General features: G+C 44.2%; 1 protein-coding gene across 1 annotated transcript in view; it reads left to right on the plus strand.

Annotated features, from left to right (window-relative positions):
• fer1l4 (fer-1 like family member 4) overlaps positions 1-4,322 on the plus strand; it is a gene marked incomplete at its 5' end in the record, with an annotated part of 36,773 nt that extends 32,451 nt beyond the window's left edge. The window contains 3 exons of the mRNA XM_078282369.1: positions 1-266; positions 1,726-1,826; positions 2,242-4,322. The exon at positions 1-266 is cut by the window's left edge and continues 33 nt beyond it. Coding sequence (XP_078138495.1) covers positions 1-266; positions 1,726-1,826; positions 2,242-2,422 — 548 coding nt within the window. The remainder of the gene's footprint in view (positions 267-1,725; positions 1,827-2,241) is intronic.
• Between the last annotated feature and the right edge of the window lie 12,782 nt (positions 4,323-17,104).

Below are 17,104 nucleotides of genomic sequence, written 5' to 3' on the forward strand. Positions count from 1 at the left end.
GAGCAGCCAAGTCTTCTGATAAGTGTTCGGTTCAGATGGCGAAGGATCGGGCCGGCCCTCGTTTCTCCATCTTCCGCTCCAAGAGGATGAAGGGATGGTGGCCGCTCATCCGCCTGAAGAGCCAGGAGGACATCGAGCGGGAGGAGAAGGAGAAGGAGGAGGCCAAGAAGAAGGGACACAAGAAGAAGAAGAAGAACAAGAGGAGCAAGATGAAGCCGGAGGACATCCAGTTCACCGACAGCAGCGGGAACACATACCTGATGATGGTACTGATGCTAATACTGATACTGATGCTAATCAGTATTAGCATCAGTATCAGTATTAGCATCAGTATCAGTTAATACCTGCTGATGGTACTGATACTGATACTGATACTAATACTGATACTGATACTAATACTGGTACTAAATACTAATACTAATACAGTAATTATCTGTCTGACCTGTGGAGTGCCCCAGGGCTCGATCCTCGGTCCTCTACTGTTCTCTATATTTTCTTCCCCTGGACTATATTATCCGCAGCTTTAACAACATTTTATATCACTGTTAGCTGACGACACTTATATATATATAATATATATATTATATTTGTCCGTTAAACCCGGAGGTCTGAACAGACTAGCCACTCTCCACGAGAAACGTGAAAGATGGATGGCTCTCAACTTTCAGAGGTCGAATCTCCAATCACAACTGATTAGTCAGTGCCTTGGTCCTCTTGGAATTAATATACAGTTTGTCAGTTAAAAATTTAGGTGTGACCTTTGACCCCCGTTTTAAATTTGACATCCATGCCAAATCTGTGATCCAGTCCTGTTTCTTTCATTTAAGAAATTTTGCCAAAATTAAATCTGTGCCTTCCCAGGAGCTGGAAGTACTAATTCCTGCTTTTGTGTTGTCTCGCCTCGATTATTATTTACCTGCCTCAACCAAACCACTATTGCTCGGTTGTCATTGGTCCAAAACGCTGCTGCGAGGTTTCTAACACCTGTCGGAGAGACCACATTACTCCAATTTTAGCCATAGTTACCCATCAAATTTAGAATTGAGTTTTAAGATTCTTTTAATAACTGTAAGATCTTCATGGATTGGCCCCATCTTATATTTCCAATTTATTGTCCCAGTACATCCCATCATGCTGCAGAACTTCACACTAAACCCGACTCAAGAGCTGACTGTACTTTCTCTGTTTGGGCTCCAGATTACAGAGCTGCTTACCTGAACTGCGTCTGATTCGCTCGACTGTTTTAAAAAACACTAGAAAACAAACCGTTTTACTTTGGCTTTTAATCTTACTTCTTAATTGCTGAGGCAGGTAAACGTTTGCTTGCACTGCTTTAAGCTTTGTTTTAATGAACAGATCTTTTTGTTGATTCCCTGTTACCAGCTGTATTTCAGTCTGCCTCCTCACATTTTATTACTGGTGTTCACCCTGGATTTGTTGTCGCTGCTCTAATCTGCATTGAAGTTCCTTTTAGCTGCTACTGTACTGCATCACCTGCATTTTGTTTGCTCTTTATTTTTATTTATAATGTTTGTTTTTATCATGTAAAACACTTTTCTTGTCTGAAAAGTGTTATATAGGTAAAGTTTTACTTATTTATTAATTCTAATACTAATACTGATCAATAACTGCTGATGGTACTAAACCCTGAACCCTGATACTAATACTAACCGTGTTACTAATCAATACCTGCATCTGTGTGTGTGTGTGTGTGTGTGTGTGTAGGGGAAGGTGGAGGCGGAGCTTCAGCTGGTGACGTTAGAGGAGGCGGAGTCTAACCCGGTGGGGCGGGCCCGCAAGGAACCAGAACCTCTGGACAAACCAGAGTATGACACACACACACACACACACACACACACACACACACACACTATCTATCTAAATATATCTACTCACTGGATATCTCTCCTCCTCTCATTTACATTACATTATGTCATTTAGCAGACGCTTTTGCCCAAAGCAACTTACAATAAGTACATTTTGTCAACAGACCAATCCTCTCCTCTCCTCTCCTCTCCTCTCTTCTCTCCTCTCCTCTCCTCTCTTCTCCTCTCCTCTCCTCTCTTCTCCTCTCCTCTCCTCTCTCTCTCCTCATCTCCTCTCTCCTCTCCTCTCTTCTCCTCTCCTCTCCTTCTCTCCTCTCCTCTCTCTCTCCTCATCTCCTCTCCTCTCCTTCTCTCCTCTCCTCTCCTCCTCTCCTCATCTCCTCTCCTCCTCTCCTCTCCTCCTCTCCTCCTCCAGTCGTCCTAAAACTACCTTCTCCTGGTTCGTCAACCCGATGAAGACCTTTGTGTTCTTCATCTGGAGGAAGTATAAGAAGTACATCATCGCTCTGGTCGTCCTGGCCATCCTCACGCTCTTCCTCGCCCTCATCCTCTACACGCTGCCGCAGCAGATCTCCGCCCTCATCGTCAAGGGATAAAGGGGGCGGGGCTACAGGGAGTCAACCCCTTTTTTTTGCATTTTCACCCCCATTTGACAGTTCAAAGTAGAGAGAGAGACAGGAAAGATTGGGAGAGAGAGACAACGGTCCTGGGTGGGATTCAAACGTAGCGGTTGCACAGTCCGCACCTTATGACATAGATATGAACTAACACCTTATTAACAGAAGAAATTTCATACAATAAAGAAAATGAACCACAAGTACAAATTTAAAAGACTTGGATATTCCTTGATAACTACAGAGCTGCGGCGTTCAGTTTCCTGTGGCGTTTACATTCGATCCACTGAAACGGCTGAAGATTGCTCGCTAGCTAGGTTATCGCTAGCTCGGTTGCTAACGTTAGCCTAGAAGGCTGCAGTGTGTGGAAACAGTTGAGGAAACATTCTCCAGTTTTCCGACCATAAAGAACGTGAATGCAAACTACTCAGATGGTCGAGTCGTGACGTGTTCCCGACTCGTGACTCGAAACGTGCGACCTGACGTCAGTTGAATGTAGAGTTAGACCGCTGAGCCTCCAGGACGCCCCGAGACCCGTGATGTTTGTTCCTCAGCCCGATTTCACTGGACTTCACTGGAGAGCTGCCCGCCTGATCGCAGGTCATCCCCGCTCTCTTTCCTGTCTCTCTCTACCGTGACTGTCTAATAAAGCAGAAAGCCAAAAAAACAAACATGTCCCACACTACATTACCCAGCATCCCTTTGATACGAACAAGACACCACTTCCTGGTTTAGAAAGTTCCAGATATGTAGCGGGGAACTTTCCATGCGAAGCTAGTAACAAGACTTCACTTAGCTTGCTGGTAAACCTGCTAGCTAACGTTGCACCATGGAGATTTAATAGCTAGTGATAGTTCTGGTGTTTGGCTGCTGAACACTGTCACCAAAAACTGCGCAATCATTTTGGTTCACTCCTTATGGTGAAGAGAGGCTTCATGGGAAATGTAGTTCTACTGAAGCCTTTTCCCTCATAAGTTACAGAAATGAGTCTTTCTCTAATTGTTGATGTAACTGTGGAGCTGCAGGATGATTTTCAACACAATATGCTGCTTTGTGTAGTGGTGACATCATCACCTGGCACCAAAGATCAGCCAATAGCAGATGGCCAGTTCAGTAGCATTATTTTTACCATTAGATGTGAAGCTTTACACAGATTTGAGTTTGAGGTTTAGTTCCCCTTTAAAGACCAGTCTGTAGTTTCAGTGCAGCGCCCCCTGCTGACCGCCGCCCCACCGCAGACTCTGTTTACTGTGTGTTAAGTGTTAAGATTTAAAACTTTTTTTTTAACTCTAAAAAGTTTTATCTGAGTTTTTGATCCGAGGACAGAGAGTCTGAGGGTTCAGAGGCTGAACGGCTGTCTGTCTGTAAACTGAGTTTAGGTTCTGATCTCAGTTGTCAAGACAATCAACATCAAGACAGAAAGATGAGATGGACTCTGAACTCTGTCAGCCTGTCTTTACTGTCTGTTGTGTGATCAAACCATGGAATATTGTAAATTAATCAATAACCTCTTCTGTCTTAGATTTGGGTTTTTTGCCAAAATGTGCCTGAGTGCTGAATCAGTTCAGATCCTCTAGAGAACCAGAGAGAGCGGTTCTGCTTCTGTTGTATGAAGAATGAATTTCCCAAACTATATTTATACATGTTTCCTTCAGAAATCAACACCTGAATCTGATTGTTCAGTATTTCTAAAGTCGCAAAAAAATTCCCTGCTGTTTTAAAAAGTGTTGGTTTAATGTTTGGTTTAATGTTTTGCTGTCACTCATAACACGGTGGACAGGTTTTCCTTTTGGAACCAAACTTCCTATTTTCTATTTAGATTTGCACTGACTCATTTGATATTTTGATTTGCACCAGTTTACTAATTATTATAGTTTATAATTACTAAATGATCATTCTGAATGTTAATCTGCTGTTATTGAATAAATAAATGAATGTTAATATCAGAGCCAACACTGACTCTGTCTGTCTGTCTGTCTGTCTGTCTGCCTGCCTGTCTGTCTGTCTGCCTGTCTGTCTGCCTGTCTGTCTGCCTGTTTGTCTGTCTGTCTGTCTGTCTGTCTGCCTGTTTGTCTGCCTGTCTGTCTGTCTGTCTGTCTGCCTGTTTGTCTGCCTGTCTGTCTGTCTGTCTGTCTGTCTGTCTGCCTGTTTGTCTGCCTGTCTGTCTGTCTGCCTGTCTGTCTGCCTGTCTGTCTGTCACACTTCCTCCACTAATGATGCCAACTTCATCCTTCAGTGTTTTATCATTATAATGTTGAGAAAAAGAAAGGCAAAAAATCAAAACAAACTTTGAACAAAATTTGAAGAATCTAAAATTTATTTGGAAGCGAAGTCTAAAATGTCCCATCAGGCATCAGGACTGAACTTGATCGTTTGTTGATCCATACTTTTAATAATTGATCACACTGACCAGATATTAATATCTAGTCAGTTCCTGTATTAATAATTTATCACTTTTATCAAATATTATCCAGTCAGTCGTCAGTCGGCAGGTTTGGTTTTAGTCTGGATCGACAGCTCAGGTTCCAGCGGCGATGCGTTTCCATGGCAACAGCATCATCTGGCCGAGCGTCCCGGGTCGGACCGAGTCTGATGGACCATCCGCATGGGAAACGATACTCGTCTCCATGGCAGCGTGAATAAAATTATATGGCAACCGTCTTGGATGTAATTAATGAGGTTCCCATGATGCACCTGGAGATGTTCTTTCATTTAAGTGGTCTGCTGGGGCAGCTGGGGTACAACTGCCTAGAAATAATATATATAATATATAATATATATATAGCTTAATAACCCGGTTTCTCATTACTGGAATTACTGGTTTTCAGCTTTTCTGTCAGTGGAGGAAAAAACGGTAAAAATGTAATTTATTGTTCGGCTTCATTTTCAAATCAATAAAAAAAGATTTTGCATCGCTGAGTTGTGCGTGTGAATATCCGGTATGTTTGCCAGCTGCAGTGTCTTTTCTGTCCAGTCTAACTCTATGTTCCCACTCCGGTCTATCAGCTCTTTTTCTACGGTTCCAGTCATTCATTAGTGCGCGGCCCCGATGGCTCCGCCGTGCCGTGAACGCGCAGCTCAGTTCCGCCTCTCCATGCGGTTTGAATAAAAAAGAAAAACAAGAGAAAAGCGGCTGTTAGTTTACCGGATCAAACAGTTTATAAAGCCGTTATTATTACCGCGAGTTTTCATTCTATTAGAAATCTATTCCCGGCCGGTAAAGTCCGGTTTCATCTCTGCGGTGATTTTTCTATTGTCAGCTGAATTCTACTGTGTGAAGAACGGGCGTTACTATGGGATTAGATGTGAATGAACCTGTCCGGCCGGTAGAATAATCAGTTTTTATATTTTATTATATTTTTAAAGATCTGGTTTCCTCTCTGGACTCAGTCTGTGTGGAATCTGCGCTTTCAGGATTTTCCTGCTGGATTTAATCACCTTTTGTGTGGAGAAAGGCGTTTTTCTGTTATTCTGGATTTCATGTGAATTCAGCTGTTTTACCGCTGGATTCATTAATTCATATCTAAGTCATTATTTTTTTTTACTACAGTTATTTTCTTGTCCGGGACTGTGGAAGAGTGCAAACAGAGCTAATTGGATTTTATTGTGGATTTAATCACGCTTTTCAATTAAACTGTTTTACCGGTGGATTAATCCTCTAGCCTATTATCATTATTATTATTATTATTATTATTATTATTATGTGGATTATTATGTGGATTTAAACATCTTTTGTGTGGAATTTGACCATTTGACCCGGTCCGTCCCGGTCTGTCCCGGTCCGGAGCGCCATGCCGGAGCGCGTGTCGGTGGAGGAGTTCCTGTGGGAGGTGCAGCAGGACTGGAGCTCCCCCACCACCTCCTCCTTCACCTCCAGGATGAACTGCTGCAGGAACACAGTACAGCTGCTGGAGGAGGTGAAGTACTGCAGTACTGAAGTACTCAGTAGTAGCAGTAGCCTAGTAGTAGTACTACTAGTAGTAGTAGCAGCCTAGTAGCCTAGTAGTAGTAGTTTCCCTTGCTCTCTGTCTCTTTCCTGCAGTCTGATAAAAACTCCATTGATGTGTGAGGCTCTTTGTTCAGAGACAGAGAGAAAGAGAGGGAGAGAGAGAGAAAGAGAGAGAGAAAGAGAGCAGGTTCTGTTGGGTCAGTGAATCAAATTGCCATTCAATGTTAATGATGATGTCATCAGTTAGCGACAAAGCCTGGTCTATCTGGAGAGACAGGCAGGCAGAGGAGTTAGTGTGTGTGTGTGTGTGTGTGTGTGTGTGTGTGTGTGTTTGTGTGTGTGTGTGTGTGTGTGCGCTTTATTTTTTACATTGAAGTGCTCAGTAAAAATGTATGGAAGTGGATTAGGGCCACGTGAAAAATGTATCTGAGTTCTGACTTTATTCTCAGAATTTTGACTTTATTTTAATCTCAGAACTCAAATAAAATTTTCAAATTAAAAGTAAGTATAAAATAAGTTCTTGTATTTATGAAATCAAGGCTAGTAAAACAAGAAAAGTGAGCAGTAAAAGTAACTAGTAAAAACTGAATTAGTCACTAGTAACTTTTAGTATTAACAGAACTAGTTGTAGACTGTAGACTGTAGACTTAGACTGTTAGACTGTAGACTGTTAGACTGTAGACTGTAGACTGTTAGACTGTAGACTGTTAGACTATTAGACTGTTAGACTGTTAGACTGTAGACTGTTAGACTGTTAGACTATTAGACTGTAGACTGTTAGACTGTTAGACTGTAGACTGTTAGACTATTAGACTGTAGACTGTAGACTGTTAGACTATTAGACTGTAGACTGTAGACTTAGACTGTTAGACTGTAGACTGTAGACTGTTAGACTGTAGACTGTTAGACTGTAGACTGTAGACTGTTAGACTGTTAGACTGTTAGACTGTAGACTGTTAGACTGTTAGACTGTAGACTGTTAGACTGTTAGACTGTAGACTGTAGACTGTTAGACTGTAGACTGTTAGACTGTAGACTGTAGACTGTTAGACTGTAGACTGTTAGACTGTAGACTGTAGACTGTTAGACTGTTAGACTGTAGACTGTTAGACTGTTAGACTGTAGACTGTAGACTGTTAGACTGTTAGACTGTAGACTGTTAGACTGTAGACTGTTAGACTGTTAGACTATAGACTGTAGACTGTTAGACTGTTAGACTGTAGACTGTAGACTGTTAGACTGTTAGACTGTAGACTGTTAGACTGTTAGACTGTAGACTGTTAGACTGTTAGACTGTAGACTGTAGACTGTTAGACTGTTAGACTGTAGACTGTTAGACTGTTAGACTGTAGACTGTAGACTGTTAGACTGTTAGACTGTAGACTGTAGACTTAGACTGTTAGACTGTAGACTGTAGACTGTTAGACTGTAGACTGTTAGACTATTAGACTGTAGACTGTAGACTTAGACTGTTAGACTGTAGACTGTAGACTGTAGACTGTTAGACTGTAGACTGTTAGACTGTAGACTGTAGACTGTTAGACTGTTAGACTGTTAGACTGTTAGACTGTAGACTGTTAGACTGTTAGACTGTAGACTGTTAGACTGTTAGACTGTAGACTGTAGACTGTTAGACTGTTAGACTGTAGACTGTTAGACTGTTAGACTGTAGACTGTAGACTGTTAGACTGTTAGACTGTAGACTGTTAGACTGTAGACTGTAGACTGTTAGACTGTTAGACTGTAGACTGTTAGACTGTTAGACTGTAGACTGTTAGACTGTTAGACTGTAGACTGTTAGACTGTAGACTGTTAGACTGTTAGACTGTTAGACTGTTAGACTGTAGACTGTTAGACTGTAGACTGTTAGACTGTTAGACTGTTAGACTGTAGACTGTAGACTGTTAGACTGTTAGACTGTAGACTGTTAGACTGTAGACTGTAGACTGTTAGACTGTAGACTGTTAGACTGTTAGACTGTTAGACTGTAGACTGTTAGACTGTAGACTGTTAGACTGTTAGACTATAGACTGTTAGACTGTTAGACTGTAGACTGTAGACTGTTAGACTGTTAGACTGTAGACTGTTAGACTGTAGACTGTTAGACTGTTAGACTGTAGACTGTTAGACTGTTAGACTGTAGACTGTTAGACTGTTAGACTGTAGACTGTTAGACTGTTAGACTGTTAGACTGTAGACTGTTAGACTGTAGACTGTTAGACTGTAGACTGTTAGACTGTTAGACTGTTAGACTGTAGACTGTTAGACTGTTAGACTGTAGACTGTTAGACTGTAGACTGTTAGACTGTTAGACTGTAGACTGTTAGACTGTAGACTGTTAGACTGTTAGACTGTAGACTGTAGACTGTTAGACTGTAGACTGTTAGACTGTTAGACTGTAGACTGTTAGACTGTTAGACTGTTAGACTGTAGACTGTTAGACTGTAGACTGTTAGACTGTAGACTGTTAGACTGTTAGACTGTAGACTGTTAGACTGTTAGACTGTAGACTGTAGACTGTTAGACTATAGACTGTAGACTGTTAGACTATAGACTGTAGACTGTTAGACTGTAGACTGTAGACTGTTAGACTATAGACTGTAGACTGTTAGACTGTAGACTGTAGACTGTTAGACTGTAGACTGTTAGACTATAGACTGTTAGACTGTTAGACTGTAGACTGTTAGACTGTAGACTGTTAGACTGTTAGACTGTAGACTGTAGACTGTTAGACTGTAGACTGTTAGACTGTAGACTGTTAGACTGTAGACTGTAGACTGTTAGACTGTAGACTGTAGACTGTTAGACTATAGACTGTAGACTGTTAGACTGTAGACTGTTAGACTGTAGACTGTTAGACTGTAGACTGTAGACTGTTAGACTGTTAGACTATAGACTGTTAGACTGTAGACTGTTAGACTGTAGACTGTTAGACTGTAGACTGTTAGACTATAGACTGTTAGACTGTTAGACTGTTAGACTGTAGACTGTAGACTGTTAGACTGTAGACTGTTAGACTGTAGACTGTTAGACTGTAGACTGTAGACTGTTAGACTGTAGACTGTTAGACTGTAGACTGTTAGACTGTTAGACTATAGACTGTTAGACTGTTAGACTATAGACTGTTAGACTGTTAGACTATAGACTGTAGACTGTTAGACTGTTAGACTGTAGACTGTAGACTGTTAGACTGTTAGACTGTAGACTGTTAGACTGTTAGACTGTAGACTGTAGACTGTTAGACTGTTAGACTGTAGACTGTAGACTGTTAGACTGTTAGACTATAGACTGTAGACTGTTAGACTGTTAGACTATAGACTGTAGACTGTTAGACTGTTAGACTGTAGACTGTAGACTGTTAGACTGTTAGACTATAGACTGTAGACTGTAGACTGTTAGACTATAGACTGTTAGACTGTAGACTGTTAGTACTATAGACTTTTAAGGCCCATTCACACCTAGAGCGACAGCTATAAAGATAACTACAAACTATAACGATACACTGTTGCTCAATCTTTTACACTACAACAATATCGTCGGCACTGAATATTCAGAGAAAAAATGGAGCATGATGACTTTACAGACATGCTTTTATTTTACTCGCTCTCTAAAGTAAATAACGACAGCTGAAGGTTTTGGGTTCATGAATTGCAGCTTAAAAGAGAGGAGCTGGAGAATCAATAATGCTCCTTTACGACGCTTTCATGACATTATTGTGCTTTGTTTATATGAGAGCTAGTGGAAGTCACCAAGTGAAGCTGTTCATGTCTTTACCAGTAGGAGACTCCATCTACTGTGGATCAAAGAGGCGTCTCCATGTTGAGAGAAACACCTGGAACTTCACTGTGGATAAACAGGTTTTCAATAGGCTACTCATTACCGTCCGGTCACGCCATTAAAAAGATAGGATAATAGATAAAAGATAGGATAATAACGCATTTGCCCTTGGCAGATCAGGTTGGCCAAGACATGATGCTATTTTGTTAGTTAGCAAGATAACTAGCAAATGCTACTAATAGTTAGCGAGTCTATCCCAGTCAGTAAACGCCTTACCGCTGATCCCAAGAGCCCTTCCATCCCGACCGGTTTGTCACGTTTCTTTTCAACATTTTTAGAGCCGATGGTCTTTGTCAAACAGCGCCGGGTTCCTCTGGACTTCTGTCATCAGTTCCTCAGCAGCTCCATCACTGCAGTGAACTAACGAATTCTCCCACCCCTTTGTACAACTTTATTTTGATTGGTTGAAAATGTTTTTATCGTTGTCTCTACATCCAAAAAAATCACTCTGAGATGGAACCAACAATATAGTTATAGTTGTTGTTTTGGATGTTTTTATAGTTATAGTTTTAGTAAAACACAGACATTCTATTCACTTACAGTCGAATGATTTAAATCTTGTTAGTTATAGTTATCTTTATAGTTATCGTTGTAGATGTGAATGGGCCTTTAGACTGGTAGACTGGTTCTTTAGTCTTAACTCAACCCTCTGTTGGCCTCCATGCCTAGTATATACTGTCACCTGATTGGTTGGGGGTTGGGGGTGGTTGTATGTATGGCTGCAGCTGATAATGTGGACAGACATGTTGCCATGGTGACGAGGGGTTTACCATGGAAACGACCTCAGGGGGAAGGGGGGTGGGGTGTTGTAATAGAGAGCTTCTTAAGAGAGCTTCCTGAAGATGCTCTGTTGGTGTGTGTGTGTGTGTGTGTGTGTGTGTGTGTGTGTGTCGGCGGGGGGGGGGGGATTTCCACCCGCAGGCAAAATGTCCCACGACCCCCCGACACACACACACACACACACACACACACACACAGTGTGTTGGTCAGGGAGTAAAGATTCTCAACTGGCCTGGAAACCAGAGAGAGAGAGATGATTTAACAGCTCACCACCCCCCCATGGACCCCCACAGGGAGTCGGCATATGTTGCCACGGGAACAGATTAATACTCATTAGTATTAATTGTTATTGTGATTAAATGGTAATGACCAGCCAGCGATTGGCCAGTGTGAATATTCATGAGGAAACTGGAGCTTTACATCTAACCTAATCTAATCTACATACATCTAATCTACATACAGATTAACCTGCTGACAGTGTGTGTGTGTGTGTGTGTGTGTGTGTCTATATGTTTGCATCCAAGTCAACCTATTAGAATAATTTTAGGAAACACGGTTCAGACTGATGCTGTGTTTTCAGAAATTCCAGCTTCCTCCTTACGTTAGAGCTCCACTACCAGCGCTGCGTGGCGTTCTCCTGCTCCACAGAGCGCGTTGACTTCTGAATGGATTCACCAGAAAACAATCAATTCAAATTTATTTCAATGAGGGAGAACGCGTGCGTCAGCCATCGGGAATTGAACCTCGGCGATTTTTCCGCTTGGACGCAGCCATCGCAACGCGGACGCACCGCGAGCGGTGGAGCATCTGTCAGTGCTGGTAAAGGAATCATTCCTTCAATGGCTGACGCCCGATGGCTGTAGTGGAGCAGGTAGGACCAAGGTTTCTGAAATGAAGCTAATGTTAACAATAGGAGTTTCAGGTTGAGGAGGAGCAGGAGGTTCAGGAGGTTCAGGAAGAGTGGGAGGTTCAGGTTGAGGAGGAGCAGGAGGTTCAGGAGGTTCAGGAGGAGCAGAAGGTTCAGGTTGAGGAGGAGCAGGAGGTTCAGGAGTTTCAGGAGGTTTAGGAGGAGCAGGAGGTTCAGGTTGAGGAGGAGCAGGAGGTTCAGGAGGAGCAGGAGGTTCAGGTTGAGGAGGAGCAGGAGGTTCAGGAGGAGCAGGAGGTTCAGGTTGAGGAGGAGCAGGAGTTTCAGGAGGTTTAGGAGGAGCAGGAGGTTCAGGTTGAGGAGGAGCAGGAGGTTCAGGAGGAGCAGGAGGTTCAGGTTGAGGAGGAGCAGGAGGTTCAGGAGGTTCAGGAGGAGTGGGAGGTTTAGGAGAAGCAGGAGGTTCAGGAGGAGCCGGAGGTTCAGGTTGAGGAGGAGCAGGAGGTCACATATCAGTTACATGCAGTCAGATGTCGGACTAATCAGACTTTCTGATCGTTAAGAATAAACCGATCAATGATCCTGTTGAAGATCTGGATTATCTGCTGTCAGATCTGACAGGTTCGGGTCAGCACGGTCCAGTCTGTGTTTAGGTTCCCTGGGCAGAACCAGACCGTTGGACAGTGGTGGGAAGAGTACTAGACTGTCCTCCTCCTGCAGTAGAAGTACTGATCCAGTAGAAGTACTGATCCAGTAGAAGTACTGATCCAGTAGAAGTACTGTAAGTTTGCTGATATTTGACTTCAGTAGAAGTCAAAGTTCTGCTGTAAAAATCACCTTCAGTAAAAGTAAAGTGTCTCTTTATTTAAAATGTCGTCAGAGTAAAAGTTCCTGAGTTCCTCTTTAGAACAGAGAGCGTTGTTAGCTGTGATCTTTTCCATGTGATTCTAACAGGAGAGAGGTCAGAGTTCAAACTGGATTCTTTTCACTGGAAACATTAGAAATGAGAAAATAAAGTGCAGAAACAAAGTAAAGTCAGATTCCTCTTCTCACTTCTCCAGTTTCTGTTGCTGATGGAGAGACACGATCTGTTCTGTGATGGATGGATTTAAAATGGACTGAAGGACAAAACTGCAGGAGAGATGGACTGAAGGGAAGTACACAATAGAGCTGCTCAGTTACAGTAACAGGAGTAAATGTAATTAGTTACTTCCACCCTTGGACCTGGACCTGTATAGTGTTGTGACATCAGCGCAGCAGCAGACATTCTGACTGCAGAAGAAGACGAGGCTTCGCTGCATGCGGCCGATCAGCAGACAGAAACATGGAAACAGCTGATCGCTGCTTTTCAGTCGCTTCAGACAGATAATCCTCTTCCAGCCTGCTGGTCGGGGGGGTCGGCTGGGAGGAGCGCTTCATTCCCACCACAGCTCCTCCCAGGGGGGCGGGGCCGGGAGTCAGATTTTAATATCTTTAATATCTTCATATTTACAGTGGGATGAATATGATGATTTACTGCTGGTGAGCTGTCTCTCTCTCTGTCTGTCTGTCTGTCTGTCTCTCTCTCTATCTGTCTGTCTGTCTGTCTCTCTGTCTGTCTCTCTGTCTGTCTGTCTGTCTATCTGTCTGTCTCTCTGTCTGTCTGTCTGTCTCTCTGTCTGTCTGTCTGTCTCTCTGTCTGTCTGTCTCTCTCTCTATCTGTCTGTCTCTCTTTCTCTCTGTCTGTCTCTCTGTCTGTCTGTCTCTCTCTCTGTCTGTCTGTCTATCTGTCTGTCTCTCTGTCTGTCTGTCTCTCTCTCTATCTGTCTGTCTCTCTTTCTCTCTGTCTGTCTCTCTGTCTGTCTGTCTCTCTGTCTGTCTGTCTCTCTCTCTGTCTGTCTGTCTATCTGTCTGTCTCTCTGTCTGTCTGTCTCTCTCTCTATCTGTCTGTCTCTCTTTCTCTCTGTCTGTCTCTCTGTCTGTCTGTCTCTCTCTCTGTCTGTCTGTCTATCTGTCTGTCTCTCTGTCTGTCTGTCTCTCTCTCTATCTGTCTGTCTCTCTTTCTCTCTGTCTGTCTCTCTGTCTGTCTGTCTATCTGTCTGTCTCTCTGTCTGTCTGTCTCTCTCTCTATCTGTCTGTCTCTCTTTCTCTCTGTCTGTCTATCTGTCTGTCTGTCTCTCTCTCTATCTGTCTGTCTCTCTTTCTCTCTGTCTGTCTCTCTGTCTGTCTGTCTGTCTATCTGTCTGTCTCTCTGTCTGTCTGTCTCTCTCTCTGTCTGTCTGTCTATCTGTCTGTCTCTCTGTCTGTCTGTCTCTCTCTCTATCTGTCTGTCTCTCTTTCTCTCTGTCTGTCTCTCTGTCTGTCTGTCTATCTGTCTGTCTCTCTGTCTGTCTGTCTCTCTCTCTATCTGTCTGTCTCTCTTTCTCTCTGCCTGTCTGTCTGTCTGTCTGTCTCTCTTGTTCTATCACACTGTCGCTCTCTCTGTTCTCTGAGAACAAAAGCTGAAAGACTGATGAATGTGGACACACGTGTGTGTGTGTGTGTGTGTGTGTGTGTGTGTGTGTGTGTGTGTGTGTGTGTGTGTGTGTGTGTTGAGTCAGGGAATTTAACCCCTCCCTCCCCCGAGGAGGAAGCTGTTACCAGACTAATTAGTTTTCTGTAGAAAAGCTGATTGATCAGTTTGAATATATAAACTGTTTTTTGGTTTTGAAATTTTATAAACTGCTTGTAATAATAATATAATGTCCTGTAATATTGATCCATAAGTATAAAGTTATTGATTTGAGTTGAATTTGACAGGAAAGAGAAAAGCAGAACAGACTGTGAAGCTTCTTTGCAGAAAGATCATGAAATCACAATAAAATACATAAAATAAGTAAAATCATCAATAAATAAAAAGTAAATAAAAAATTGATAAACGATGATAAATGATGAACAGATAAAAATAAAATAGAAATGAGTTATGAAACAGGAAGTTGTTTCCATGGAAACAAGGAAATAGAATTTAACCAGAGGCATCATGGGGAAAAGACAACAAACCAGTCAGTAAACAAAGTTAACATTTGTTTGCTCTGTGTGTGTGTGTGTGTGGGTGTGTGTGTGTGTGTGTGTGTGTGTGTGGGTGTGTGTGTGTGTGTGTGTGTGTGTGTGTGTGTGTGTAGGCTCTGGACAGTGACAGGACGGTGCTGCAGAAGATGAAGAAAGCTGCTAAAGCCAAACACGCCTCAGGACAAGGTACACACACACGCACACACACACACACACACACGCACACGCGCACACACACACACACAAGCACGCACGCGCGCGCGCACACACACACTTTATACTGAGCATCTCTCTCTCTCTCTCTCTCTCTCTCGCTCTCTCTCTCGGCATGACGTACATGTGCACGTTGCCAAAGCATAGATTCAAACATAAATGAGATAGAAATAAAGTAAAATAAAATGAAATAAACTGCATATTAAATATATAGATTCATCACATAGAATATTTCTGGACAGTAACAACAATAACAGTGATGCAAAAAAAGCGTGAAAGCAAAGTTAAAGAAGAGTTTACAGAGTTGATGTGTTTCTTAGATTATGGCATGACATCATCATGACATCATCATGACATCATGACATCACATACTGAGCACAGAGTTCTACTGTTTCAACATTTTTCGTTGATACTGAGACTTTGAAAGTTCTCTATTCTCTCAGAGATGTTTGAACAGTCTGAGTTCCTGATGTGTTCAGACCTGGTCCAGGAGAGAAGAAGAGTTCTTCACTTCCTGTTTCTCCTGAGTCGCAGTGTGACTCTCTCTTTCTTCTCTCCTGCCCGTCTCTACAGCTAGCTGCCGGTCTCTCCTGCCCGTCTCTACAGCTAGCTGCCGGTCTCTCCTGCCCGTCTCTACAGCTAGCTGCCGGTCTCTCCTGCCCGTCTCTATAGCTGTGGTCTCTCCTGCCCGTCTCTATAGCTGTGGTCTCTCCTGCCCGTCTCTATAGCTAGCTGCCGGTCTCTCCTGCCCGTCTCTACAGCTAGCTGCCGGTCTCTCCTGCCCGTCTCTACAGCTAGCTGCCGGTCTCTCCTGCCCGTCTCTACAGCTAGCTGCCGGTCTCTCCTGCCCGTCTCTATAGCTGTGGTCTCTCCTGCCCATCTCTATAGCTAGCTGCCGGTCTCTCCTGCCCGTCTCTACAGCTAGCTGCCGGTCTCTCCTGCCCGTCTCTCCTGCCCGTCTCTACAGCTAGCTGCCGGTCTCTCCTGCCCGTCTCTACAGCTAGCTGCCGGTCTCTCCTGCCCGTCTCTATAGCTGCTGGTCTCTCCTGCCCGTCTCTACAGCTAGCTGCCGGTCTCTCCTGCCCGTCTCTACAGCTAGCTGCCGGTCTCTCCTGCCCGTCTCTATAGCTGTGGTCTCTCCTGCCCGTCTCTATAGCTAGCTGCCGGTCTCTCCTGCCCGTCTCTACAGCTAGCTGCCGGTCTCTCCTGCCCGTCTCTACAGCTAGCTGCCGGTCTCTCCTGCCCGTCTCTATAGCTAGCTGCCGGTCTCTCCTGCCCGTCTCTACAGCTAGCTGCCGGTCTCTCCTGCCCGTCTCTATAGCTGTGGTCTCTCCCGCCCGTCTCTATAGCTGTGGTCTCTCCTGCCCGTCTCTATAGCTAGCTGCCGGTCTCTCCTGCCCGTCTCTACAGCTAGCTGCCGGTCTCTCCTGCCCGTCTCTACAGCTAGCTGCCGGTCTCTCCTGCCCGTCTCTACAGCTAGCTGCCGGTCTCTCCTGCCCGTCTCTATAGCTGTGGTCTCTCCTGCCCGTCTCTATAGCTGTGGTCTCTCCTGCCCGTCTCTATAGCTAGCTGCCGGTCTCTCCTGCCCGTCTCTACAGCTAGCTGCCGGTCTCTCCTGCCCGTCTCTACAGCTAGCTGCCGGTCTCTCCTGCCCGTCTCTACAGCTAGCTGCCGGTCTCTCCTGCCCGTCTCTACAGCTGTGGTCTCTCCTGCCCGTCTCTACAGCTAGCTGCTGGTCTCTCCTGCCCGTCTCTACAGCTGTGGTCTCTCCTGCCCGTCTCTATAGCTGTGGTCTCTCCTGCCCGTCTCTACAGCTAGCTGCCGGTCTCTCCCGCCCGTCTCTACGGCTAGCTGCCGGTCTCTCCCGCCCGTCTCTACGGCTAGCTGCCGGTCTCTCCCGCCCGTCTCTACAGCTAGCTGCCGGTCTCTCCCGCCCGTCTCTACGGCTAGCTGCCGGTCTCTCCCGCCCGTCTCTACAGCTAGCTGCCGGTCTCTC

The sequence above is a fragment of the Centroberyx gerrardi genome, unplaced genomic scaffold (genome assembly GCF_048128805.1).
Source record: "Centroberyx gerrardi isolate f3 unplaced genomic scaffold, fCenGer3.hap1.cur.20231027 Scaffold_98, whole genome shotgun sequence".
Lineage (NCBI taxonomy): Eukaryota > Metazoa > Chordata > Actinopteri > Beryciformes > Berycidae > Centroberyx > Centroberyx gerrardi.